Source organism: Mirounga angustirostris, unplaced genomic scaffold (assembly GCF_029215605.1).
Source record: "Mirounga angustirostris isolate CCGP_5_RB_7025 unplaced genomic scaffold, mMirAng1.0.hap1 SCAF_6, whole genome shotgun sequence".
NCBI classification, from domain to species: domain Eukaryota; kingdom Metazoa; phylum Chordata; class Mammalia; order Carnivora; family Phocidae; genus Mirounga; species Mirounga angustirostris.
Window position 1 is genome coordinate 98,743,054 of NW_026991714.1, and position 27,829 is coordinate 98,770,882.

A 27,829-nucleotide genomic window follows, 5' to 3' on the forward strand; every position below is an offset into this window, starting at 1 on the left:
CCGGAAGTGACGAACGTCGGTCCTCTAAACGGGTAGTACTGTCTGTTCCTCTCCACGCGGTGGACCTGACCAGTCGGCCTGAATTGCTCGTGCTGAACGATGCCGGGGAAACTCCTTAGTGACGCGGACTTGGACTCAGACACGGCCATGGAAAAAGTGGAGACACCGCGGAAGCAGAATGAGAAGGTGCCACCGAGGGTCGAGGGACCCGGAGCGCTGAGAGGAGCGGGGTACGGGAGCGGGGTGGGGTGCCGGACTGGGAGTCCCTGGCGCGCACGCGGACCCGGCACCTCCGGAGCCCGGCGTGGGGCTCGGCAGAGGGGGTGCCGAAGGGCCGTGCTCTCCGCGGGCGGTGGGCGCTCGAGCGGCCCAGGCCGGACAGGAGCTGGGGTGAGCGCCGCTCCCACGTGGTCCGGAAGTCTGGGCGGCCCGCAGCCGGGGCGCACTTGGCTCTCCACGGTTGGGCCCCACGTTGCTGGCTCAGGCTCTGACCTGACTCCGGGCGTGAGCGTGTGCGGAGGGAATTGTCGGTCAGGGTAGGGACTGAAGCTTTAGACTAGACTAGCGACACTTCAAACACACCTGCACACGTGAGCGGCGTCTGCAGTGACACTTGAGTAGTAAGGGAAGTACAGTTTGTTTTCCGGTCAGCAGCCTTTAGAAGATGAAGTATTCGGCTTAATGTCTACTGACTAGATATTCCGTGGAAATGTAAAGATGTATTGTGTGCTGATTTTTGATAGAGGGCAGGGTGTAGTGGGCTTAAGTTACCTTGATCGCTGTCTGCCTCTATACTGTTACTTCCTTAGTGATTTAACTTGTGACGATTCTCTGATGTGAGATAAGGTCAGTCAGTGAGAACAAAGATTGTCCCTGAATTCCTATTGTGAATGACTTAGAATTTCCTTTCCTTGGCTGTGTATGGGTCTTTTTGATGGGGAGCTTTTACAACAGCAATATTTTGGCGTTGTAGGAAGCCGTGGGAGCACAGACTTGTCCCCACAGGTGGGGAGGAAGTGGTCCTGGTTTACCTGCTCCGCATCAGTGAAGGTATTCAATTGTGGGATGCTCAGGTGAAGAGGGACTTGGCCAAACCCCATTACATTCCAGAGAGACCACTGGATTACGGATGAAAGAACTGAAGTCTTTTTTTTTTTTTTTTTTAAAGATTTTATTTATTTATTCATGAGAGACAGAGAGACAGAGGCAGAGGGAGAAGCAGGCTCCCCGCAGAGCAGGGAGCCTGATGTGGGACTCGATCCCAGGACTCTGGGATCATGACCTGAGCCAAAGGCAGACGCTTAACCGACTGAGCCACCCAGGCGTCCCTGAAAGAACTGAAGTCTTGTGGGGAGACCAGATTATTTTTCAGATGTCTGAAAGATGATCAGTGTGGGAAAGATTACCCTCATTCATGATTTGAGAGCAGAGGAGGGGCCTGAAGTTTTAGGGGAGCTGATTTCAGCTAAATGTAATAGTCTCCATACTTCTGGGATTGGCCTTTCAGCGAGGTTTTAACAGAGGTACAGCACCTGTCTACTTGGTTTCAGTAATATTAAGTAATTAAAGTAAGTAATATGAAAAGTTGGAAGAGGTCAGACATTTCAGGTAGGAGCCATAGTCGTGGGTTTGGTTTGGTTTGGAGGTTTCACCCATTCCATTTCCTTGTAGTGGTGCTTCTCTCCTCCCCCATTAAATTAGATACATCTTTTTTACACATGGGGAGATAGATTGTGGGGTTTTGTAGATTTTTGGTTCATAAAATGTCTCTGTAAATTCATTTGCACTTGTCAGGTAGCCAAGACAGGTATTAGGAATCCCTGTTTTGCCTGTATAGACATTCTAGCAGAGAAAGAAATCTGTTTAACATTGTCCATCTGTGGACATATATGGCCTTAATACTCTATTAGAATAAATTAAGCTGTACTTGATCACTTTCTATAGTCCTACATATTTAATTTAGAGCATTTTGGAGCATCCCATGAGCCATTCCAAATCCCCTGTGAAAGCTTGACAACATACTCAACTAACATGAATTGAATAGATACCAAGAGGCAGTCTCTTCTAAGCTGATGAAATCATTGATATACACTGTACTTATTTCCATATAGCTAAGAAACGGTACTAAAAAGCATAGTGTTTTGACTTATTACAAGGTGAAAGTACAAATGTTGAAAAATGCCCCCAAATTGTGTTCTTCATAATTATGTGATCTTGAAGTAGTCCAGACTTGATGTATCATTTGTATTTTCTTTATTAATTTTTTAGAAAGGTAGAAAAGAGAAGCCAAAATCTAATAAGGCTGAAGAGGCAACGGAAGTAAAGGAAGAAGTTATTTCCCCCAAAGCTAAAAAAGTCAAAAAGAAAGCCAAGTCTAATGAGGTTGACATGAATTCTCCTAAATCCAGAAAGGCAAAAACGAAAGAGGAGCCATCTCAGGATGACATTATTTCTCCTAAAACCAAAAGTGTGAAAAAACCAAAGGAGTCCATTGAAAAGAAAGTTGTTTCTCCTAAAACCAAAAAGGTAATAAAAAGTGAAGAACCTTCTGAAGACGAAGTAGATGCTCCTAAGCCCAAGAAGATGAAGAAAGAAAAGGAAATGAATGGAGAAATTGGAGAGAAAAGCCCCAGACTGAAGAATGGATTCCCTCATTCCGGACCTGTTTCTAACTCCAGTGAAACCCCTGGGGAAGAAAGTAACAGCGAGTTAGAGCAGGTAGGGTTGTATTTTAATATATAGACTGTATCTTTCACTGTTGTTTCAGATGAATAAGTAGGTAATTGCTACTGGTATTATTTAAAAATGGGAGGGGTGTACCTGGCTGGCTCAGTCAGTAGAGCATGTAGCTCTTGATCTCCACTCTTTTTTTTTTTTTTAAGATTTTATTTATTTAATTTTATTTTTAGAGAGAGGGAGAGAGAGCGCGAGTGTGCTCTAGCGGTGGGGAGGAGCCGAAGGAGAGGGAGAGAGAGAACCTCAAGCAGACTCCACGCTGAGTGTACAGCCCCATGCAGGCCCTGAGATCATGACCTGATGAGCCAGAACCAAGAGTCGGATGCTTAACTGACTGAGCCAGCCAGGCACCCCTTTACCCAGCTTTTTAAATATTAAATATTTTGGGGGCACCTGGGTGGCTTAGTCATTAAGCGTCTGCCTTTGGCTCAGGTCATGATCCCAGGGTCCTGGGATCGAGTCCTGCATCGGGCTCCCTGCTCCGTGGGAAACCTGCTTCTCCCTCTCCCACTCCCCCTGCTTGTGTTCTTGCTCTCACTATCTCTCTCTCTGTCTCTGTCAAATAAATAAATAAAATCTTAAAAAAATATATTAAATATTTTTAATGCTTCCATAATCCATCATGTAAATATTTAGAATCACTTAATTCCTCTATTGGGCATTTAGGTTTTTTACTTTCAAATAATGCCACTGTGACCACTTTGTCATAAATGCTTGTTCCTTATTTTCTTTGGATGTATGTGAAAGATGTGGCTGTGGAAAAGGGTTAATGACTTGTTCAACACAGTAGTACAGTAGTGCCCCCTGATCTGACGTCTTGCTTTCCGGGGTTTCATTTTCTTTTTTTTTTTTTTTTAAGATTTTTATTTATTTATTTAACAGAGAGAGAGAGCACAAGTAGGCAGAGAGGCAGACAGAGGGAGAGGGAGAAGCAGGCTCTCCGCCGAGCAGGGAGCCTGATGTGGGGCTCGATCCCAGGACCCTGGGATCACGACCTGAGCCGAAGGCAGCCGCCTAACCGACTGAGCCACCCAGGCGCCCCCCAGGGTTTCATTTTCTTTCTTTCTTTTTTTTTAAGTATTTATTTATTTTAGAGAGAGATACAGAGAGAGTGTGAGCAGGGCAGTGGTGGGGGGGGCGCAGAGGGAGAGAGAGAATCTCAGGCCAACTCTGCTGAGCACGAGGCGGGGCTTGATCTCACAACCCTGAGATCATGAGCTGAGCTGAAATCAAGAGTTGGACGCTCAACTGACTGAGCCACCCAGGCGCCCGCTTTCCAGGGTTTTAGTTACTCCCTGTCAACTGTCTTCAGGAGCAGGTGATTCTCTTCCTGACACGTTGTCAAAAGGTTAATAGTAGCCTGCAGCTGCATCACAATGCCTGTGTCATTCACCTCACTTCATCTCATCACTTAGGCATTTTATCAGCTCACATCATCCCAAGAAGGGTGAATGCAGTACAGGAAGGTATTTTGAGAGAGAGACCACATTCATATAATTTTTATTATGGTATATTGTTATAATTGTTCTATTGTTGTTATTGTTAGTCTCTTACTGTGCCTAAACTTATCATGGATATGTATAGGAAAAAACATAGTATATATAAAGGTTCCATACTGTCAGCAGTTTCAGGTATCCACTGGAGGTCTTAGAACAAATCCCCTGTGAAGAAGGGGGGACTACTGTATATTGTGGGTATGGATGGCAATGGAATAGTTGTTGGTCGAGACTGAATCAGCCTTCACTAGCCATGCATAGTATCTGTACAGTATATATTTGGTACAGATTTTCTTTTCTTAGGGTTTTATAGATGATTATGATATATTTCCTTTTTGGATCTTGATTTACCTACCAGAGTTTCTGTGTCTTTTTGGTTGATTTACAAGAGATGTTTTAGAATTGGTTCTTTTGTTTCTTTCTCAGAAGGCTTCTCAATAATTACCGGTAGGGGTGAAGTTACTGATTTCTTTCTGTGGCCCTTTACTTGATAGGAAATACCTGTGGAACAAAAAGAAGGAGATTTCTCTAATTTTCCCATATCTGAACAGACTATTAAACTTCTCAAAGGTAATATTTTTGGAAATATTATATAATGTTAGAATATATATTTGGAAGCACTCCACTGTTTTTGTTGAGATAAAGGACAATATATGTGACCATATAATAAAGTAGATCCATATATACAGTATAGGACTGTACTAATGTTGGCTTTGCTGCCCCTTTTTCTTTAGGATTTTTTTTTTTTAAAAGATTTTATTTATTTATTCATAAGAGACAGAGAGAGAGAGAGAGAGGCAGAGGGAGAAGCAGGCTCCCTGCTGAGCAGGGAGCCCGATGGCGGAACTCGATCCCAGGAGTCTGGGATCATGACCTGAGCCGAAGGCAGACGCCCAACCATCTGAGCCACCCAGGCACCCTTCTTTAGGATTTTATTTATTTGAGAGAGAGAAAGCGAGAGAGCACAAGCGGAGGGGGAGGGGCAGAGGGAGAGGGAGAAGCAGACTCCCCACTGAGCAGGGAACCCGATGATGTGATGGTGCAGGGCTCTGATGCAGGGCTTGGTCCCAGGACCGTGGGATCATGACCTGAGCCAAAGGCAGACGCTTAACCAACTGAGCCACCCAGGTGCCCCACTTTACTGCCTCTTAAATAGGTGATTCAATTTTATTCAAACTAGTATGTGTATTCAGAAGTGTGAGGACTGATTGCACTGGTGCAAATAAATGGTTCATGCCATGTTCATATTTTCTTTTTATCCTCTCCCACTTCATGAGACATCTCTTAATGATACCAGCCTTGCTCTGCACTCAGCCTGGCAGTGTGCTTGGGAATGAGCCAGGTAGTCACGGAAGCTTGAGTGGGTGTTTTCTGAATCAGTGTGGCATAGTCTGGACTGCAAAGCACCTGATTCGGGGCTTCTCTTGACCTACAGATGAGATTTCATGACAAGTGACTGAACTCTCAAAATAATATTTACTATAATTTGGTGCTTTAAAGTTTGTTGATATTCTGCAGTCCAGCAGATTCTTCACTACCAGAATACATTGGAACCTGATTTTGTAGATATTGAGCAGAAGGTAGAATTCCTTAATTCTGCAGGACCAGAAGCATGGCTGGTATTTTAAGAACTGCAGTGTCAGATAACATGGTTAATTTGTTCACAGCCCGTGGGGTGACCTTCCTGTTTCCTATACAAGCAAAGACATTTCACCATGTCTATAGTGGAAAGGACTTAATTGCACAGGCGCGGACAGGAACTGGGAAGACATTCTCCTTTGCCATCCCTTTGACTGAGAAACTTCAGGGAGACCTGCAAGACCGGAAAAGAGGCCGTGCCCCTCAGGTAACTATCTTTAACACCGACCTCAGGGGCTCCGTATCGCACAGGAGAAAAAATCTTTTACGCATTGCTTACATCATGTACTATAGTTTTTTACTGGGTTCTCCTTAAAGCCTTTTTTTTTTTTTTAATCTATTATAGATTTTTATTTGAAGCTAAAGCAGGATTATTCTTTTAAGATTGTTGGCCACAAACCCTATATATTTAAATATTATAATCTGTCTCATGGTTGTGATCACCTGTATTATTAATGCTCATTATGTTCCCTTCAACTCTCTTGATGTACCTGGGGCTTACAGGTTTGATCAAATGTCTGTTACCATTTTTACCTAGATGGAGAAAGCAGTTTTAGTAGAGAGGCATGAGTAGAAGGAGGGGTACTCAAAGAGGTGAAGAGGCCAAGCTTTCTTGTCAAGATGGTGCCCATTGGGTTCATTGCTGGAGAACCTGCCATTTGACAAACTGTAATCTCACCAAAATGCCTATGTTGTCATCGTGGTTATGGCTTCTTGCACCTGACTTTCTGGCCCCACCTCACTTGTTTACTGGCCTGCCAGTGTCCATACTCACCCCTCATTCATTCATTGTTTATTGCTCTAAACAAATGCAGCATTAAACAAATGAATTATTCTAGCACTTGGAATTATTCCGGCTTGACACATAGTGGATATTCAGTAAATATCTGTTGGATGAATTTATCTGATGAATCAGTGAATATTCTGAAATCATACTTGTTTCATGCTGTTTCCCTACTTAAGGATCTATAGTAGTTTCATGTTGTATGTCCTATTGGGTCAAACTCAGACTGCTCTGGGATTCAAAGCCCCTCACCATGTGTTGGTCCTGCCTTGTCTTTGTTCTACATTCAATTTACTATAGTGTAGAGGTTTAGTCTATTGGTTTTGGAGCCCAGCTGTCTGAATTTAAATCCAGGCTTTGCTTCTTAGGCTTTTGGCTCAATATCTTTTGTGTGTTTATTGTAGGTACAATTGTACAATATAATTGCAGGTGGGCCAATAACTTGTGAGAATTAAATCAGAATAATGCATAGTAAGCATTTAGTAGAGCCTGAGACAGTAAAAGCACAAAGATTAGCTAATGTTATCATCAGCAGTGTTACTCCTTGCTCAAATTGTTGCTTTCCTGGAATGCTATTTAAGTGGTAGCAGCTCCAGGAAACTCCCCAGTTCCTCTGGCCCACTCCGTGCAACCCTCCTGGAGCACCTCATGTTTGGACTCTCTGTCCCTTCTGATTGGTAAGATCGTAAACTTTTCTTCTGAGTCGATTTGTCAGGGACTGTATTACATTTATGATCCTTCCCCACACAAAGTATGTTGCAAAGCATATAACAGATGTTTTGAAAATACTTGGTAGGATGAGTTGAGCCTTCTGGTGAATTCCAAATTTGTTAAGAAACAAATACTGCATAGTACTTTGAATTCAATGATGAGTTTCTCCTTTTCAGGTGCTGGTTCTTGCACCCACGAGGGAATTGGCAAATCAAGTAAGCAGAGACTTCAGTGACATCACAAGAAAGCTGGCAGTGGCTTGTTTTTATGGTGGGACTCCCTATGGAGGTCAGAGTAAGTAAATCCAAAGCCAACCATTGTTGGGTGCCCTGGTTGGATTTCTCTGACCTCGACATCTGGCTTTACCTAGTTCAGTCATTTTTAGTGGTTTTCTTTTGTCATTGTTTAAAGATGTTCAGGAACATGGTCCTACGTGATGATGTGTCAAATCCTATATATAGTTACTTGGATTTTTGTATTACTTACCTATGTTTATCTAAAGGCTGTAAAGATCTCTTACTGAGCTTAAGAGGATAAAGTCCACTTGGGCCCTTGGCACTAGAAAGTCATGATTCAGAGTTACTCTTTTTATCTGTCAAGGACGATGAATCTGCCTCTTTTGGGGTCTTTATTTCTTTCTTGCTGCAGGTGGGCCTTCTTTCCTCTGGGACCAAGGGCCAAATGGTGCAGGCTCCTATTGTAGGATTCCATTACCTACCAGTTCAAGACCTTGAAACTTTATTATGTAGAGCAGATAAATAATTCAGGAAAGGATTTAAGGCATTAAAAATGTTGCAATTGGCATGCAAGGCTTGTGATTATTTCTTCTCAGCTTTGGTTAAATGAACTGGGCTTTGGCATCAGAAAAGTGTATGTTTGAATCTAGACTCTGCTCACAGTGTGATTTTAAGTTCAAGGTGCTTGGTTTTTTTGCACTTTCATTTGCTCATGTGAAAAAACAAGGTTACTAAAACTCATCCTGCGAGGGTGTTGTGAGGATTCAATTGGCTAATGTATGTAGAGTGCCCAGTGTGACTCCCCACAGACTGCAAGGGCAGTTCAGTAAAAAGCTGCCTCATAAAAAAAAAAAAAAAAAAAAGCTGCATCATTATCATCTCACCTCATCATACTGGACTCCGTTTTCCTGAACATCTTTGGACCTTCTCAAAATATTTACCCTTCTACCCGGTCTCATTCTCTCCATACATGCTTACCTTATATAAAGTTCTTCTCTAAGATTCTTGTTCTCACTTTGTGAAACCTTGACACTTTCTACCATGAAGGAAGTAATTTCTTTCCTGGTGCTTCCATCCCACACCGGCACGTTTTTCTGTTACATCACATAATACACAGACTGTCACTTCTTACCTGTTATCCCTAGATTATCTTGAGTTCCCCCTTGAGTATCTTTATCTTTGATACTTAGCATATTACCTTATGTTTTTAGTTAGTAAATATTTTAGAATAAGAATGTATTTAATTGGTACCCCGGACTAATAAAAGGACTTAAAAACCCTGCATATTTTATCACTGATGTTCTTTATAGTTGAACGCATGCGGAATGGGATTGATATCCTGGTTGGGACCCCAGGTCGTATCAAAGACCACCTGCAGAATGGCAAGCTAGATCTCACCAAACTTAAGCATGTTGTCTTGGATGAAGTTGACCAGATGCTGGATATGGGGTTTGCTGATCAAGTGGAAGAGATTTTAAGTGTGGCATACAAGAAAGGTAAGCTCCAAATTCATGGAGCTGCTGGAAGGGCTTAGAGGAAGGGTGGTGATTAAGCAGTCTTCTAAATGTTAAATGAAACCTTAAATTGGGGGGTGACTTATTTTATTTAGGAAAAATTAAATTTTTTTAAAAAATCATGATTTATGGGGCGCCTGAGTGGCTCAGTCAGTTAAGCAGCTGCCTTCGGCTCAGGTCATGATCCCAGGGCCCTGGGACCGAGCCCTGCATTGGGCTCCCTGCTCTGCGGGAAGCCTTCTTCTCCCTCTCCTTGCCACTTCCCCTGCTTGTGCTCTCTCTCTGTCTGTCTGTTAAATAAATAAAATATTAAAAAAAAAATCATGATTTACCACATAACTATAATGGGGACAATTTGGGAAAGTAAGAGAAGAAAAATATCATATTCTGCCAGCTTGGTGTGCTTTGCTTTTGGTCTCTTTCTTCCTGACTTTGTACTATTGTGCATATGTGCATATGTCTTAATTTTAATCTTATTATGCATATAAAAATTTGGCATAACACTCCATGAAGAGGTTGTGCCAGATTTAATTACATGTATATATTTTAATTTTTACATAATATAAATAAATCTGCTTAGAGACGTTTTTATGCAGATAGCTTCCTTCACATCTCAGTATTTGGAATTTGTGCTTTAGGATGGATGTCCAGTAATAAAATTACTGAGTTTAAAGGTATAAATAGTTCATGCTTCTCAATGTACATTGTTAGTTTTGCTCTCCAGAAGGGTTCTATCTACTTAAACCACCATTTGAGATATATGAAAATGAAGTTACTCAAACTTAAAAAAAAGAAAAAGATGGGGGTTGGGGAGCTTTTTAATACCTGACCTCAAAGAATGAATAGACTGGAATTCTAAACTCAAAAGACTGAGGAAATGCTAGAGAGTATAGATGAATATAGGATCTGTTCTGGTGGGTTTTTTTTTTATTATTTATTTTTTTATTTTTTTTAAAGATTTTGTTTATTTATTTGAGAGAGAGAATGAGATAGAGCATGAGAGTGGGGAGGGTCAGAGGGAGAAGCAGACTCCCTGCTGAGCAGAGAGCCCGATGCGGGACATCCCGGGACTCCAGGATCATGACCTGAGCCGAAAGCAGTCGCCTAACCAACTGAGCCACCCAGGCGTCCCTGTTCTGGTGTTTATTGTAGGTTATTTGCTTAGTGATCTAAACTGTATGGTTACTGGGCTTGATGAACAGATGTTTTCCAGTTATGTCTCATAATGGACAGATATCCCTCATGGTTCATAAAGGCCAGGGGTCAGAAAGCAAAATAACTTCAAAGTACTTTTGGTGTTTCAAGTCTCCTTCACATAAATGACTTTGCCCACTAGGTATCTCTGTGTCTTTCATTTTTGTGCCATCAGTGCCTGGCTCGGCCTCATATGGTCACTGTAGCATGTTGATGGACTCTGGAAGAACTCGGTGAGGTAGAATACTGTGTAGGCTTATTGGAGTTATTCATACTGACTTTTTTCTCCCCAAAGATTCAGAAGACAATCCCCAAACATTGCTTTTTTCTGCAACTTGCCCTCATTGGGTATATAATGTTGCTAAGAAATACATGAAATCTACATATGAACAGGTGGACCTGATTGGTAAAAAGACCCAGAAAACAGCAATAACTGTGGAGGTAAGTGATTCATTCAGCTGCTAGAATTAGTAATAAATTGTATGTCATGTTTTCCCTGTGTCTAATGGTATTAAGATTGGCAAATATACACTGTTTTTCCAGATAAATACTAAATCCTTGTGAAGAGCCAAGTAAAAATCTATTTCTATTTGAGTTGTATGTGGTATCTGTGTTTTCTAAATTTCATTTCTGGTAATCTGATTTCAAAATCTTTTGGAATCTCTGTCTGAATTATGTAAGTAGAAAGAAATTACACCTAGAATTTAAACACTCTGAGGGCAACAGAGAAATCTAGTACTTTGTGTTGAAGCCATTTTCATTTTAGGGTCCAGAGCATAGAATTCCTTTCACCCAAGGAATAGACCTGCAGACCAACTGGCTAATCGCATTTTTAAGTGGATGAAAGGACAAAACATTCAGAAATTTTTCTCTTGTCAGCTACTTGGTTTCCTGTAGGAATCAAGAGAATGATGTTTCTTTTTCTTCATTTACTTGGTTAGTTCAGAAAGTAGAGGAGCTAGGGGCACCTGGGTGGCTCAGTCAGTTGAGCATTCGACTCTTGATCTCAGCTTGGGCTTGATCTCAGGGTCGTGGGTTCAGGTCCTGTGTTGGGCTCTGTGCTGGGCATAGAGCCTACTTTAAAAAAAAAAAGAAACAAAATAGAGGAACCAGAGAAAGGGGAACAGGTCTCTGCTTTTTCTTTTCTTTCTTTCTTTCTTTCTCTTTTTTAAGATTTATTTGTTTATTTCAGAGAGAGAGTGTGGGTGGGGGGAGGGAGAGAGAATCTTAAGCAGAATCCATGCTGAGGGCTGAGCCCAATGCAGTGCTCGATCTCACAACCTGAGCCAAAACCAAGAGTCGGATGCTTAAAGGTGCCCCGTCCCCCACTTTTAAAAAAAAGACTTACTTATTTAGTTTAGAGAGAGAGATCGAGAAAGAGATGGCTCTTTGCTTTAATGGTTTAGGTGGGGTTTTTTGTTTGTTTTTTTTTTTCCCTCCATACAGTGGTGGCATTTGTCTGCTCTAGTTAGGCTTAAACAATTGCTTCTAGCACCAGTAGCATTGAGCAGGTGATTTCAGGTTCCAGGTAAGCTATACTAAATAGATCTTTTTCCCTCCTTCATAAGCATCTGGCTATCAAGTGCCACTGGACTCAAAGGGCCGCAGTTATTGGGGATGTGATCCGAGTGTATAGTGGTTTTCATGGGCGCACTATCATCTTCTGCGAAACCAAGAAAGAAGCTCAGGAGTTGTCACAGAACGTGTCCATAAAGCAGGTTGGTCCTTCTCCCCTCTTTCCTTTAGGGAGGAAGCCTCTTTCAACTGATAGACCCCATTTACATGTTAGAGCTCACCTGATCTGTCAGTTCCTCTCCCAGGTGAGGAAAGGGTGGCTCAAACCCAAGGCTACACTGGCAAAGTGGGTTTGATCACTCTTGTCTGGTGTTCTTCACCTAGTAAGTATAGCTGGACATTGATTTAATGACCAAGGAGTGGGGGAAAATTTGAGGTTTGTCCATGTAAGGCACATGTTTTTCCTTTTGCTTTATTTTCAGTGGAAGTATCACCAGAGTACATGTATCTTTCTAGGCCTAATGTGTGATGCTAAAAGCACCTGTATTGTTGCATCTGGTATTCTTAGGCCAGTTTATTCCTTTGGCAGGATGCCCAGTCATTACATGGAGATATTCCTCAGAAGCAGAGAGAAATCACTCTGAAGGGTTTTAGAAATGGTGATTTTGGAGTTTTGGTTGCAACCAATGTTGCTGCTCGTGGGTTAGACATCCCTGAGGTTGATCTGGTTGTACAGAGTTCTCCACCAAAGGTAAGTGTTCTGTCCTACAGTTTTATTTTATTTTATTTTGGGTATGAAAAAAATGGGAAGTTGTATTGCTTACTTTCATGTGGTTAGTAATAGCTATCTCTTGAGTGCTAGGATGCTATGGGCGATTTTAAGAACAAATCTCTTTTGAGATCCTTCCCTCAGATCTGACTGTTGAGTGGAAGCATGGTCAGTGGCCACAGGTTGGAAGGATGGTTTCTGGTTGGAGGGAGTTTGGTAGGCTCGTGCAGGTGGTGTAGTTGTGAAGTAGACTTTGAAGATGGGTGGGACTTAGGCAGGGTGGGGGTAGGATAAACTCACGAGCTAGAGGATAGAGAAGGGGAAAAAAGGCCTGTAGTTAATAGTCGCTGTGGTTAACACTCCTTGGCTTTGTGGGTGATGGGAACTCTGAGGGAGGGCCCTGAAGCAGAGGAGACGTGTGGACGGTGCTTCGTGTAAATAAACGTTGGAGAAGGAGCCTGTTCTGTTCCCATCACTTCCAGTGTGAGGACCCCATCCCTCAGGATTAAAAGGTTGTTTACAATGATAGAAAAAGCTCCCTGACTACTGTGGAGGCTCCAGTTGTTAGAAAGGCAGTCCGGTGGGTGTGGGACATACGTGCTGTTTCAAGGGGCCTGTCCAGTATGATGGCCACGCCACGTGTAGCTGTCGGGCACTGGGAATAGTCGGAGTGACACGTGTGCTCCCAAGTATAAAGGGCACCTTGGATTCTTTTTTATATTTTAAACTTTCCGTTATGTACGCTGGATTTTGCCAGACTTACAAAAAATGTAAAGTATCTCAGTGATAAGCTCTTCCCTGTAGATAGCATATTGAGGTGATACAACTTTTAGATATATTGAGTTAAATAAAATATATCATTAATTTAACCTTTTAGCGGGTTACTGCAAAACTGAAGACTGAAATTACATACGTGATTCTGTAGCACGGCACTATTTAGATGATGCTTTTTGCACATTTGCCCATAGGATAGGGACCACTGTTCTAGAGATTTTTAAAAATTGTGACAGTTCTTTATTTTAGAAATGCTGGGGAACCTCACTCTCTGGGTATGTAATATAACCACAACACTTCCCTCTGCATAGACCACTCAGGTCTTTGTCTCTTTTTGTTCAGTGTCACTCATGTATTTTACTTCATTAGGATGTGGAGTCCTACATTCATCGTTCTGGGAGGACGGGTAGAGCTGGAAGGACGGGGATTTGCATCTGCTTTTATCAGCACAAGGAAGAATATCAGTTAGCACAAGTGGAGCAAAAAGCGGTAAAACTGTTTTCTTAGCCTTCACTCAGCAAATGTTGAATTCTAAAGTCAATCTTTGTTTTTTAAATTCAGTTTCTATTAACTTTAAATTGTATTTATTTCTAGCATGTGGCCATAACTGAAAGTTTGTTAGATACATGTTGTTTTATACATTGTCCTACAATATAAAGCCCATTTTGAAATAAGTTTACATTTGAAAGCAGTGGTTTTGTTTTCCCATATTTACAATCACGTGGGCTATTTTTATGTTTGAACGGCAGTTTTCAGACAATAACATGAACACACCCCAGATGTTTTAAACCTAGGTTAGGGAGTTTTAGGAATTGCTTAAAAACCAAAAAGATAGGGGCGCTTGGGTGGCTCCCTTGGTTAAGCCCCTGACTCGGGGTTTCCGCTCAGGTCATGATCTCTGGGTCCTGGGATCGAGTCCTCTGTTGGGCTCAGCGGGGAGTCTGCTTCAGGATTCTCTCTTCCTCTTGCTCCTCGCCCTTCCCCGCCGCACACACTCGGTCAAATAAGTAAATAAATCTTCAAAACAAAACAAAAAACCCCAAAAGGATAAATTTAAAAGGGAGAGAGAAGACTGATTTTTCTGACAGATTAATCTCTCCTCTTCCCTGTTAGCTGACTGTACTTGGTGACTTGCCTAAGGAGAAGGATAGGGGGCACTTTACCATGCAGAAAGCAGGCAAGCACTCCCCGGCAGGGTGCTTGTGGTTAACATCAGGGATTAGCATATGCCTTGAGAATGATGTGATGAGACAGCATTTGCCTCTGGCTTTCTTCCCCCAAACCCATAATTTCAGTCTAAGCATGCAAAAAACCCAAGACAGCCTCACAGCGAGGGACAACATTTTACAAAATACCTGACCAGCAGTCCTTAAGACCAGCACTCTTAAAACTGTCAAAGTCATGAAAAACAAGAAAAGGCACAAACTGCCACAGATCAGAGGAGACCAAGCACACATGATAACTGAATGTTGTGGTGTCACTGGAACAGAAAAAGGACATTAATAGAAAAACTAGTGAAATTTGAATGAACTCTAGAATTCAGTTAATAGTAATGTGGCAGTGTTGGTTTCTTAGCTATGACAAATGTACTGTAGTAGTAATAATAGGGAAACTTAGTACATAGTGTACAGGAACTCTGTAGTATCTTTTTTTTTTTTAAAGATTTTATTTATTTGACAAAGACACAGTGAGAGAGGGAACACAAGCAGGGGGAGTGGGAGAGGGAGAAGCAGGCCTCCTGCTGAGCAGGGAGCCCAAGGCGGGCTGATGCGGGGCTCGATCCCAGGATCCCAGGATCCTGGGATCATGACCTGAGCCAAAGGCAGACGCTTAATGACTGAGCCACCCAGGTGCCCCAGGAACTGTGTAGTATCTTTGCAACTTTTCTATAAATCTAAAACCATTCTAAGATAAAAAGTTCTTTTTTTTTTTTAAGTTTATCTTTTAAATGTATAATAAATATGTTTGGTAATATAAAAAAATTAGGGATTTAATCTCAGTGAAAACAGTTGATGGCCAGATGGTACATTAAACTATGGCTCATTTTCTTGTAGGGAATTAAATTTAAGCGAATAGGGGTTCCTTCTGCAACAGAGATAATAAAAGCTTCCAGCAAAGATGCCATCAGGTATGTTTCCCACCACTGCTGTTCCATTTATTGCCTGACTTTGTGCAGTAATGAGATTTGGTCTTTTAAATTTTATTTATTATTTTAAATGATTTACAACCTCCTTGTTATAAAAATACACTATGCTGAAGTAAAATTTTACAAAATAAAAATCCTGCTTTGTCCTCATCCTTACCCAATCCTGTTCACCAGAGGAAACCACTATTAATAGTTGGGTTTGTCTTGGGCATTTTAAGAAACCGTATGTTAGATATGGTGTGGGTGCTTCCCATGTGAAGACAGATTTTAGGGTCAGAGATTATATTCCACATCGTCATCAATCTCGTCCCCCAGCTGGTAAGAATGAGTTGATTTTTTTTTTTTTTTGAGTTGATTATTTTTTTAAGGTACCTCTAGCTGGTGAGGATTAGATTAACTAGCAGTGTTTGTCACTGGCATTGGGGGCAAGAGAATTATTTTGTGGGATTGTGCTATAAATTGAAGGATAGTTAGTTGTTTAGCATCTCTCGCTGTGTGGTATTCTGGGCGGCAGGGGGGATTGGTATTATGAAAACCAGAAGGTCCTGACTATTTTCCAAATATTTCCAAGTGGTGACCTACATCCCCTGCTTAAGAACCACTGAGTCTGAGCATCATTTTAGGCTGTTTTCCATAATTATTATAAATATGTGTAATGCTTATCTTAAAAAATAGGGGGAGGGGTGCCTGAGTGACTCAGTCCATTAAGCAGCCCACTCTTAATCTTTGCTCAGGTCTTGATCTCAGGGTCATGAGTTCAGGCCCCACATTGGGCTCTGCACTGGGCACAGAAATGAGGGAGTTTATGATTAGAGGAAATGCTAGATATTAACATATTAAAAGCTCAAGAAAGGCCTCCAAAGGAAAATAATTTAACTCAGTAATTTTCAAATTTATTTTCACATGGCATACTTTAAGTATTCTGTAGACAGGGTTCCCTGTGACACCAGTTAAGGAAATTCGGGGTTATGTGGCCAGGAAGGAGAAAAGAGACAAGCTGCCAAGAGATGTCCTGTAGGGGGGCAGCCCTTCCAAAAGAGGCTCCCTCATGTGGCCTTGTTTATCCTTGTCCTGGATGACCTCTTGAAGATGTGACATTTATTACCACCAAGATAATTCCCTAACAAATGTGTATTCTCATAAAAAGTCCGTATCATTTTTAACCTGATTTGGAAGTCTTTTTTCCTTTTATTTCAGAATGGAAATAACTGTAGTGTTTTCTGATTCTAAAAGTAACACATGCGGGGCGCCTGGGTGGCTCAGTCATTAAGCGTCTGCCTTCGGCTCAGGTCATGATCCCAGGGTCCTGGGATTGAGCTCCGCATTGGGCTCCATGCTCAGCGGGGAGCCTGCTTCTCCCTCTCCCACTCCCCCTGCTTGTGTTCCCTCTCTCGCTGTGTCTCTGTCAAATAAATGAATAAAATCTTTTAAAAAAATAAAAGTAACACATGCTTATTGTGAGAAATGTTCAACATTTATTAACATCACTTCCAGTGGCAGCATGGACTTCCGTTGTATCTGTTTCATGGTTTATTTAACCAGTCTGTATTGATGCACATTTTATACTCTTTTTATGTCATAAATAACACTGGTGAACATCTTGGTATTTGTTCTGTTATTTCCTTGGGATGAAACTTTTTTTTATTTGATAGTAAAGTCAAATTAGATGCAATCAAAGGAATGGATTTATTTCCACAGAAATGTGATGATTCCATCTGTACGTTGCATCAAAATGATGTATTAAGATATCTGAAAGATTTGAAGTTACTGATTTATCTTGAGATGGTATTGCCTTGAAAACGCAGTCTGTCCACTTCTGTCCTTTCTCCTAACAAATATACTCAATCACACCATAGGCTTTTGGATTCTGTGCCTCCCACTGCCATCAGTCACTTCAAGCAATCAGCAGAGAGACTGATAGAGGAGAAGGGGGCCGTGGAAGCCTTGGCAGCAGCCCTGGCCCACATTTCAGGAGCCACATCGGTAGACCAGCGCTCTCTGATCAACTCAGACGCGGTAAGGCTTCCTGTCAAACTCTGACCCTTGGTGTTTTTAGTGTGAGCAGGATTTGAAAGGGTTCAGTTAGACTTCTCAATTGTTTTGACTTTTGTATGAAGGTAGATGTACGTAAACAAATCCCATAAAGATGGAAAGTAGATTCGTAGTTTCCAATGTCTCTGTTGAGGGAGAATGACATTGAGTGCGAGTGGGCATGTGGTTTCTTTTTGGGGTTGTGAAATGTTTTGGAATTTTAGATAGTGGTGATGGTTGAAACTTTGTGAATATACTAAAAATCCCTGAACTGTAAACTTCAAAATGGTGAATGTTATGGTATATGAATTATATGTCAGTATTTTTAATCCTAAAAAAAGCCCAACCCTATAAACACATAAATGCATATGATACATTTAGCCAGTATACCTAGAAACTTAGAAAGATATATGCTTTTTTTTCCCTTTTTTTTTTTAAATGAAATTTTTGAGATAATCGTAGGTTTACGTGTAGTTGTAAGAGATAACACAGAGAGATCCCATTTATACTTTGTCTAGTTCCCCCCTCATGGTAACATCTTGCAAAACTGTAATATCACAGCTGGGGTGGTACTAACATTGGCACAATGCATCCATCTTACTCAGAGTTCACCAGTTTTACTTGTACTAAATTGTGTGTATGTGTTGGGGGTGGAGGAGAGGTATAGGCTTTTAGGAAGAACTTTACTGGAAATATTTTAGAAACATGAGGGTAATTTTTTTATCAGTTAGGTTTGTTTTTGAGACTAATTTTTGTTCCCCTTTCTTCTGTAAGGGCTTTGTGACCATGATCTTACGATGCTCAATTGAAATGCCAAACATTAGTTATGCTTGGAAAGAACTTAAAGAGCAGCTGAGCGAGGATATTGATTCCAAAGTGAAAGGAATGGTTTTTCTCAAAGGAAAGCAGGTAAGGAATACCTCTGTTGTGACCTTGCTTAATGTGGATGATAAAACACCGAATGGAGGCTTCTCCCTGTTCTGTGGGGATGCAGCATCTTTTTGCTCTCTAGATCGTCTTCTCCGGGCATGTCATCCATGACCTTCAGTTTGCCACTAAGTCACTAACAGCTACCCCATCTGTATCTCTACCCTGAACTATGCATGCAGTGCCGGACATGAATATCCCGCTCCTTCCCTGACGATTTCTACCCAGATGGGTTATTAAGCAACTGAAAATTATTCAAAATTGAATTCAAAATCTTTAATTCAAACCTGAAATTTAAAATCTTGCCTTCCAAACCTGATGTTCTTTCTTCCGCGTCCTGCTCTCAGTTAATGGTATGCACAAGCCCCGCAGTTCTCAAACATTTTGGTCTCCTGACCCCTTTACATTCTTTTTTTTTTTTTAAGATTTTATTTATTTATTTGAGAGAGAGAGAATGAGAGACAGAGAGCATGCCCTTTACATTCTTAAGACCAAAAACCTTTTGTTTATGTGGGTTAGATCTCTTAATGTTTACCCTATCAGAAATTAAAACTGGATCTCTAAAACCTAAGCATGTCATTGCATTAGCCATCAGAGCAGTGACACCATCACATGTAATACAGTGTCTGGGAAACCCCACTGTGTGCTTATGGGAGAATGAGAGTGGAAAGGACACCTAACGTGTTAGTGTTGTTATGAAAATAGTTTCGACTTGGTGGAACCTCCCCCAAGATCTCAGGTTTCCAGGGGCGCATGAACCACTGGCCTAGTGAACCAGATCAGGTTTATCGCCAACTCTGTGCATGTCTGGGTTCATCTCCTTAAGCAACTCCACATACTGCATGGGTTAAAGGCTCAGCTTTCACACAGAGGGTAGGAGTCTTCACGAGCTGGCTTCTACCCCCCGACCAGCTTCATCTCTGCGTCCTCACCGCGAGTACCCTCCACTCCAGCAGTGCCATGCACAGCTTGCCTTTCTGTCATCCTAAATGTATGCTCAACCCAGTGTTTATGGTCTTTCTTTCTTCCACGTTAACCTTTATGACTTGGCTTGGCCTTAAGTCTCCCTGTGACGCTTCCCTGGGTATACAGTAAAGTTGGGGGCATTTTTATGTGGACCTCAGAGTTCTTAGGGCATGCCTTTATTCAGTTAAATTTTACCTTACCACATGTGCTTGCTTACTGACTGAGCCTCAAGAACACTCTGATGTACTCATGGGCAAAAACTATATTCTAGTTATCATTATATTCCAGTTGAGTGCCTGGTGTTAAATATATGTGAATGAAGGGGCGCCTGGCTGGCTCATTTGGTAGAGCAAGCGACTCTTGATCTTGGGGTCATGAGTTCAAGCACCACATTGGGTGTAGAGATTATAAATAAATAAACTTAAAAAAAAAGTGAATGAAGATTCCCAGTAATTGCAAAATCCATCAGTACCTGATGCTCCCTGTGGTTATAATTGCGTGAATTGGGTGGAAATGAGGTGTTCCTCATAAAATGTTTTAAATGAAGGCAGCCAGGGGAGAGGAGTGCCTGTGTCAGTTGCAGGGGTAGTTCAACTACATTTGTGGAGACCAAGAAATAGGATCTTCTTTATTGAAGGTGATGGCACTGCTTCTGTAAAGTGTTTAAAAAAAAATTCTTTTTTTTCTAAGATTTTTTTTGGGGGGAGGAGCAAGAGAGCATGAATGGGGGTGGGCAGAGAGAGAGGGAGAAGCAGATTCCCCGCTAAGCAGGGAGCCCGATGTGGGGCTCGATCTCAGGACCCCAGGATCATGACCTGAGCCGAAGGCAGACACCTAACTGAGCCACCCTGATTAGGTGCCCTTAATTATTAAAAAACTTTTTTATAGCAGGATGAACTGTGAAAAACTAGAAAAGTAACAATAGAAGATCATTTATTTTGGGGCGCCTGGGTGACTCCGTTAACTGTCCGACTCTTGATTTCAGCTCCAATCATGACCTCAGGGTCATGAGATCAAGTCCTGCATTGGGCTCCATGCTGGGTGTGGAGCCTGCTTAAGATTCTCCCTCTCCTTCACCTATTGCCCCCTCCCTCCCTCTCTCTTTAAAAAAAAAAATAATTTATTTTCTACATTTAGTTAGGTCATCATGAAGACACTTTTTCTTATGGAAAGCAGTATATTTTAATGTAGACCATTGGTTTTGGAGCCATACTGACCAGGTTTTTAAAACCTGCTCTGCAGGGCACCTGGGTGGCTCAGTCATTAAGCGTCTGCCTTCGGCTCAGGTCGTGATCCCAGGGTCCTGGGATCGAGTCCCACATCGGGTTCCCTCCTCGGCAGGAAGCCTGCTCTCCCTCTCCCACTCCCGCTGCTTGTGTTCCTGCTCTCGCTATCTCCGTCTCTGTCAAATAAATAAAAAAATAAAATTTAAAACCTGCTCTGCTTATGAGCTGGGGGCCTTGGACAAGTCAGCATCTCCAAACCTCTGTTTCCTCAGCTCTAAAATGTAGCTAATAGCTACTTGAGGAATTAGCAAAGTGTGATAGCCAAGAATGATCTCTAATCAGTTCTGAATCATTTTGAGTCCCTTTTTTTTTTCTGAGGATATTTGAGTCCCAAATATCCTTGGGTTTTTGCTGTTGTGCCTTTGGGAGGTATAACGTATTGGTCTTGGTCTAAAGTTTGTTAAAAATTAATACCTGGAGTCTTTGTTTCTGATTTTTAATGTAATACTTGGTCTTTTGGAATATCACTTAACGTACACATACAGTTCTGGTGAAAGGCTGGGTTAACTTGCATTTGTTTTGATTTCTAGGGTGTTTGCTTTGATGTCCCTACTGCAGCAGTAACAGAAATACAGGTATTATTGTCTCCTGGATTTTGAAGTTAACATATTTAAATTATCAAATGTTCATTACTGGGGCGCCTGGATGTTTCAGTTGGTTGAGCATCTGGCTCTTGAATTGGGCTTCGGTCATGATCTTGGGGCTGTGGGGTAGAGCCCCGTGTCAGGCTGTGCACTCAGCTCAGAGTCTGCTTGGGATTCTCCCCCACCCCCCGCTCATGCTTTCTTGAAAGAAAGAATCTTTTTTTAAAAAATGTGTTCATTACTGAAAATACAAAATAATGGAAAGGGAAACAACAGCTCTAGTCCCTTTTCTAAAAGACAATTAGAATTAATGAATTTTAGTATTTTTTCTCCTAGCCTTTTTAGCCTTTTTTTTTCTAGCCTTTTTATTCTGATAGTTTTCTTACTCAACCTGCCTCTTTTCCTTCTTTCCTTTCTTGTGCACAACATCTAGCTTTTTCCCCTGTGTATGTTGTATGAGGTTTACATAGACATTTTTATTTTTATTATTATTTTTTTTTATTTTTATTTTTTACATAGACATTTTTAAAATTGCTATGTCTTCATTCAGTACTGCTGTGAGAAATGGGTTTGTATATGGTATATTTGCGAGTTTTACTACCTGATAGCTGTGGATACCCTGTACTAATTGAATTGAATAAATGATACAGTGATGAGGGTACCTCTCATGGTGAAACTCTCTTAAACTGTCATGACTGGCTTTTGGGGCATGAAGGTTGTATTTTTTCTAACCAGTGACCTTTTAAATACTAGGTTATGAGTCAGGTTTTTCATTAGAGAAAAAACAAAAAAAAATGGTCTTTCTCATGCTTTTTAAAACCGAATTCAATAAAAATCAGAGTAGGTAAAAATAAACCATTTCTGTGCAGGAAAAATGGCATGATTCACGGCGCTGGCAGCTCTCGGTGGCCACGGAGCAGCCGGAGCTGGAAGGACCACGGGAAGGATACCGAGGCTTCCGGGGACAGCGGGATGGCAGTCGAGGCTTCCGTGGACAGCGGGATGGCAGTCGAGGATTCCGGGGACAGCGGGAAGGCAACAGAAGCTTCAGGGGACAGCGGGAAGGAAATCGAGGCTTCAGAGGACAGGGATCAGGAGGTGGCAACAAAAGTAACAGATCCCAAAACAAAGGCCAGAAGCGGAGTTTCAGTAAAGCATTCGGACAGTAATTTGAAGTAGAGGATTTATGCAGCAACGTGGAACTGAACACTGATTTTCATACAAGGTGGAAAGCACATGAGTTTCCTTCCTGACCACTTGCCTTGTCCCCATCTCTTCCAGAGAGACAAGCTCTGTGGAAATTATTTCATCTGATATAATCACTTGTAACGATTGGGACTTCTGTATCAGGTTTCTCTTTTGAAAAGATGTATGAGTTCATTACATTTTTATTCTGGTACATTGTCTGTAGATTATAAGATAAAAACCAAGCATGTATTTGCCCATACTTTTTAAGTTGACCTGGCTCTGTACTTAAATGGTGTCCTTCCCTGAATACCTATGGGGAAGGCAGCGGTCTCTGGAGAGGCGCTCTGCACAGTCCAGGCTTGGCTCTGTAATTGGCATTCCTCAGCCACCTGCCTAACAGTGACTCATGTGGTCCTGTAACATGTCTTCGGAGAATTAGTACTGAACCATGTTTTGAAGCAAGGTTTCAAACTTAGCTGGGAGGTAATGCATTTTATGGCAGCATATGCTCTAGGTTTGGAGGATGCTGATACATTTGATGGGAGACATATAGATTAGCCATGGTTATGTACATTTTGATACATTTTTAACTTCTTTAAGGTGATTCATGCTTCAGTGAATTCTTCACAGATTTTATCTATCTCTATATAAAAAGTATTTTAGTAAAAAGCAAGTGTCTTTAAGGAATTCCAAATGTATAAGATGGCCCCACAACTTTCTTTGTAAGTAAAGAGGCTGAATAATAATAGGCGCTTGATGATACTGTACTCCACTTCCTACTGGAGGATAAACATTATTTACCAAGAAGGATTTAAGGGAGTGGGGTGCGGAGATTTGCATTGCTGACAAGAGTCAGGAAATCCACTGAAAATGTTTTTCACATGTGAGAAGGAAACCTGTCTCTCTTGAGAGCAAAGAGAGGAGCAAGTGAATGCAAGCAAGATGCATGATAAAGTACTCTTTTCCTGGTAAAAACAGCAGGTCATTAATGTTTCTAGAGTATCAACTTCTAATGGGTAACCTGGGGTTCTAGGTAGAATGATCCAGTGTGGTTTCTCAGAGGCCTAGTTCCTATAGCCACCGTATAGGATCTGTTTCTGTAAGACTGCTATTCCATTGAAAGGTTTTAGCCACTTAGACTTCCTTTTAGGACAATCTCTATATGGTTATTTTAAGTTGTTGCTTTGAGGGAACTGAAGAATTTAATATAGCCCCTGGCCAGGTAACTCTTGAGTTCTCAAATATTCCCGCCAAACTTCTGCACGGGAGCTTAAAAATGGCATTGTTTTCTTGCCTTAATTCCTAGAAATTCTGTATTGGGAATCTCAGGGAATAAACTGATAGGAGAAGTTAAAATACATGGCCCTTCTTTGATTATGTTTGAACAATTGAAATCTTTCTAAGCCCTGGTTTCTCTCACTGGATCGGGTCTTTTTATCTAACTGTGACCTTGCAGTAGGGCGTTCAGATAGCCAACTCAACTCTTTGACGCTTGAGGCAATGTCCTTACCCTGTTTGGACTTCAGTTCTGTCAGTCCTGGATGTTTCTCTGTTTTCAGAAATCCTCTTGGCTTTTCTTTCTTAATCCATTTGTCAATTTTACCACTTTTCCTCCCGCTCCTCATGGCTTCCCATCAAGCCACATGGATTCAGGAGAAGTTGATGACTGCCAGCTCATGTGCTGTGTAGATTATAATTTATTAGATTCCGGTTTTGCTCAAGTACTGAGCATATTTTAATAACAACCAAGATATTTCACGGTTTGGATAGGAATGGATACCTTATCAAGCAGATTGAAAGGGTGCAGTACCTGTCCTTTAGGAAGGAGCAGTTAAAACCTTCATGTGGATTGTGGATTAGCCTATAGAAAAATAATCAGGTAGAAATCAAGAGTAAGGGGAAGATTAATGGGAATTTCACTCTACACAAAGAAAACATGGCTGTTTCAATAAATGAAGTTGAACTTCACCTGGATCTTGGAATCCACACCATATTTATAAATCTATAATCCAGCTGTTACTTGATTTTAGTGGGCGTCTCAGGCTAGCCTGGGAAATGTGGTTTTTACTATTTTCTACAGAGAAAATATTTTCCAATGTATCAAACTCAATGAACTTATAAAATACAATCCATTTTTATGTTGGAGCTATCTGCGCAGCAGTTTCTTTACAATTGTACATAAAATGCTTTTTCTGTAAAATTGAGTTAATGTATGAAATACTGCTTTATGCCAGAATAAAGATACTAGTATTTCCTATTTATATTTTTGGTGGCTTTTTTCCTAAAATGGAGATTAGCTTGAAATTTTTATTTTAAGAGTAATTAAATTATGAGTGTAAAAATCCAAACAGGAGAAAAGGTAAGTTAACAGTCACTCCCTATCTAACCTTTTTTGTGAGCATCTCTTCCAAAAATTCATTTACAAAATTTTAATCATTAAGTTTTGTGAATTGCTTTTTCCTTCTCCACATGTGCACGCTTTTCGGTAAGTACAGATCTTACATTTCTGGTGACTACATCGGATCTCATAGTATAGTATGCCACTATCTACTTAACCAGGACTCTAGATGGCCATGTTAGTTATTTACAATTTTTCACTATTATGTATAAATAACTCTAAAATGAATGTCCTTGTATAAATCTTTGCCTACTTGTCTGTCACCTGGAAATGTGTAAGATCTCCCTGGGACAAAGCTGAGGAAGTAATCCTGAGGAACATTAACACTTAAAAGACAGACATGTAATTTCATTGATTCCTTAGAATAATTCTGTTTCCCCCAATGGTAACATTTTACATAACCATAGAACAAGGATCAAAACCAGGGTATCAGCATGAAAGACGTTATCCCGTGGATACTTCTTTACACTGCTTTTTTTCCCTTTAATGGCATATCCTGGAAATCACGTCAGGTCTTAGAAATCTTAACTCTTTGTTTCATAACTGCATCGTACTCCATTGTGTGGAGCACTGTAGTTTATTCAACCATTTTCTTACTCTTAACTGTGGGCATGTAGATTGTTGCCAGTATTTTGCAGTTACACAATGCTACAGTGGGGAACCTTGTGTATATGTATTTTTGTACTGTTGGAGGTGTATCTTCATGGTATATTCCTGGAAATGGGATAGCTGAGCCAAAAGGTAAGAGCATATGTAGTTTTAAAATTTGACTTTATATGTAGTTTTATTATATGTTGGCAAATTTCCCTCTAGAAGAGGAATTCCTGCCTTGCAACTTATTTTGTGAAGAAGCCAGGCCATTTGTTTTGTAGATTCTGCCGCATTCTGAATTTTGCTGATGCATCTCCATCTGTCATTTAACGAGCTCTTTTACCTCCTGTATTTTTTTTTTTTTTTTAAAGATTTTGTTTATTTATTTGACAGCACAAGTAGGCAGAGCAGCAGGCAGAGGGAGAGGGAGAAGCAGACTCCCCGCCAAGCAGGGAGCCCAATGCGGGGCTCGATCCCAGAACCCTGGAATCATGACCTGAGCCAAAGGCAGACGCCCAACCAATTGAGCCACCCAGGCGCCCCTTCCCCCTGTATTTAATGTAAATTGATAATCAGATCTAGAAAGGTACACAATGTCCATTTCTCTCTCTGTCTTTTCATGTTAGCAGAAAAAGATCATTACTGTCTACATGTATAATTGCATTAGGGTTCTTGCAAAATGGTGATACTCTATCATTTCTTTTTCATTCGTTAGCTGGAATACTTCTAAAGAAGGAAACCTGTTTTGTTTTTTTTTTTTAAGATTTTATTTATTTATTTGACAGAGACACAGCGAGAGAGGGAACACAAGCAGGAGGAGTGGGAGAGGGAGAAGCAGGCCTCCCGCCGAGTGGGGAGCCCGATGTGGGACTCGATCCCAGGACCTGGAATCGTGACCTGAGCCGAAGGCAGACACTTAACAACTGAGCTACCCAGGCGCCCCAAGAAGGAAACTTGTCTTAACACTTGGTACCCTGAATAGAATACTATTCCTACAGAAAGGGCAGATAAGTGCTGATTCTTTCCATTTCTTTCTTTCTTTTTTTTTTTTTTTTTAAGATTTTATTTATTTGACACAGAAAGAACGAGAGTGAGAGAGAGACAGAGAGCAAGCACAAGCAGGGGGAACAGCAGACAGGGGAGAAACCGACTCCCTGCTGAGCAAGGAGCCAGATGCGGGACTTGATCCCAGAACCCTGGGATTATGACCCGAGCCGAATGCAGCCTCTTAACCGACTGAGCCACCCAGGTGCCCCTATTTATTTATTTTAGAGAGAGAGAGCAGGGTGAGGGGCAGAGAGAATCCTCAAGCAGACTCCCTGCTGAGTGAGGAGCTGGACTCGTGGCTTGATCTAATGACCCTGAGATCATGACCTGAGCTGAAATCAAGAGTCGGATGCTTAACCGACTGAGCCATCTAGGCTCCCTTCTTTCCCTTTATTTATGTACAAATTTTCAAAATTACAGTTGGTTCCCTAGCTCCCTCCAAAGGTGGCCAGTGAGTATTTCATTGTTAGTGTTGATTCATGATAATATGCTGGATTTTTACATATTTGATATGACTTAATCAATGGTAGTTATTTTATTGATGTTCAAATTATCCAATTTTTGGCCAGCAAGAGCCTCTTTCTAGCTTGGTACCTTCTCAGTCCTTTTGACCTTACCCTCCTAGTCTTTGGTAGTTTCCTTGATTTCTGGTGGGACAAGATACCTGGGCGCATCCTGCCCCAGAACCAAAATGACTATTTTCTCCAAGGAATCATGTTTCCTTATAATGGGAAATGCTGGGGCACCTGGGTGACTCAGTTAAGCTTTGGACTCTTGATTTTAGCTCAGGTCAGGATCTCAGGGTCTTGAGACCAAGCCCCGCCTCCAGCTCCGAGCTCAGTGAAGTCACTTGTCCCTCTCCCTCTGCTCCTCCCCACCGTGCTCTCTCTCTCTCTTAAATACATACATACATACATAATCTTAAAAAAAAAAAAAAAGGACATGCCTAAACGGGCCCTAAATCAGGAAACCAAGACTTACGTTGTATCTTATATTATTATTTTTTTATCTGACTCATTAAATAGCTTAAGTTTGTTCTCAATTGTTGTCACTGTTGCTATTATACAAGTGATCTTGGGGCTCCTGGGTGTTGCAGTCGGTTGAGCGTCTGACTCTTGGTTTCGGCTCAGGTCGTGATCTTGGGGTCATAAGATCCAGCCCTGGGTCAGTCTTCAGGATGGAAGCTCAGCGCCAGTCGGCTTGAGATATCTATCTCCCTCTCCCTCTGCCCTTCCCCACTGTGCACGTGTGTGTGTGTGTGCACTCTCTCTCTCTCAAATAAAATAAATCTTTAAAAG

General features: G+C 41.4%; 1 protein-coding gene across 3 annotated transcripts; it reads left to right on the forward strand.

Annotated features, from left to right (window-relative positions):
* On the forward strand, positions 1-27,829 carry DDX21 (DExD-box helicase 21). 3 transcript variants are annotated; one of them, XM_064594722.1, is made up of 15 exons: positions 1-186; positions 2,269-2,718; positions 4,727-4,802; positions 5,900-6,078; positions 7,542-7,659; positions 8,912-9,097; positions 10,605-10,750; positions 11,878-12,027; positions 12,414-12,575; positions 13,737-13,856; positions 15,422-15,495; positions 17,370-17,529; positions 18,319-18,453; positions 21,254-21,298; positions 26,270-27,829. In XM_064594722.1, the coding sequence occupies exons 1-15, from the start codon at positions 100-102 to the stop codon at positions 26,378-26,380; spliced, it is 2,199 nt and encodes a 732-aa protein (XP_064450792.1). In that variant the 5' UTR covers positions 1-99; the 3' UTR covers positions 26,381-27,829. The 3 variants fall into 3 exon arrangements, with proteins under 3 accessions (XP_064450792.1, XP_045733920.1, XP_064450793.1); XM_045877964.3 differs by lacking the exon at positions 26,270-27,829 and adding an exon at positions 22,177-24,756; XM_064594723.1 differs by lacking the exon at positions 26,270-27,829 and adding an exon at positions 22,177-24,756 and having other exon boundaries at positions 105-230.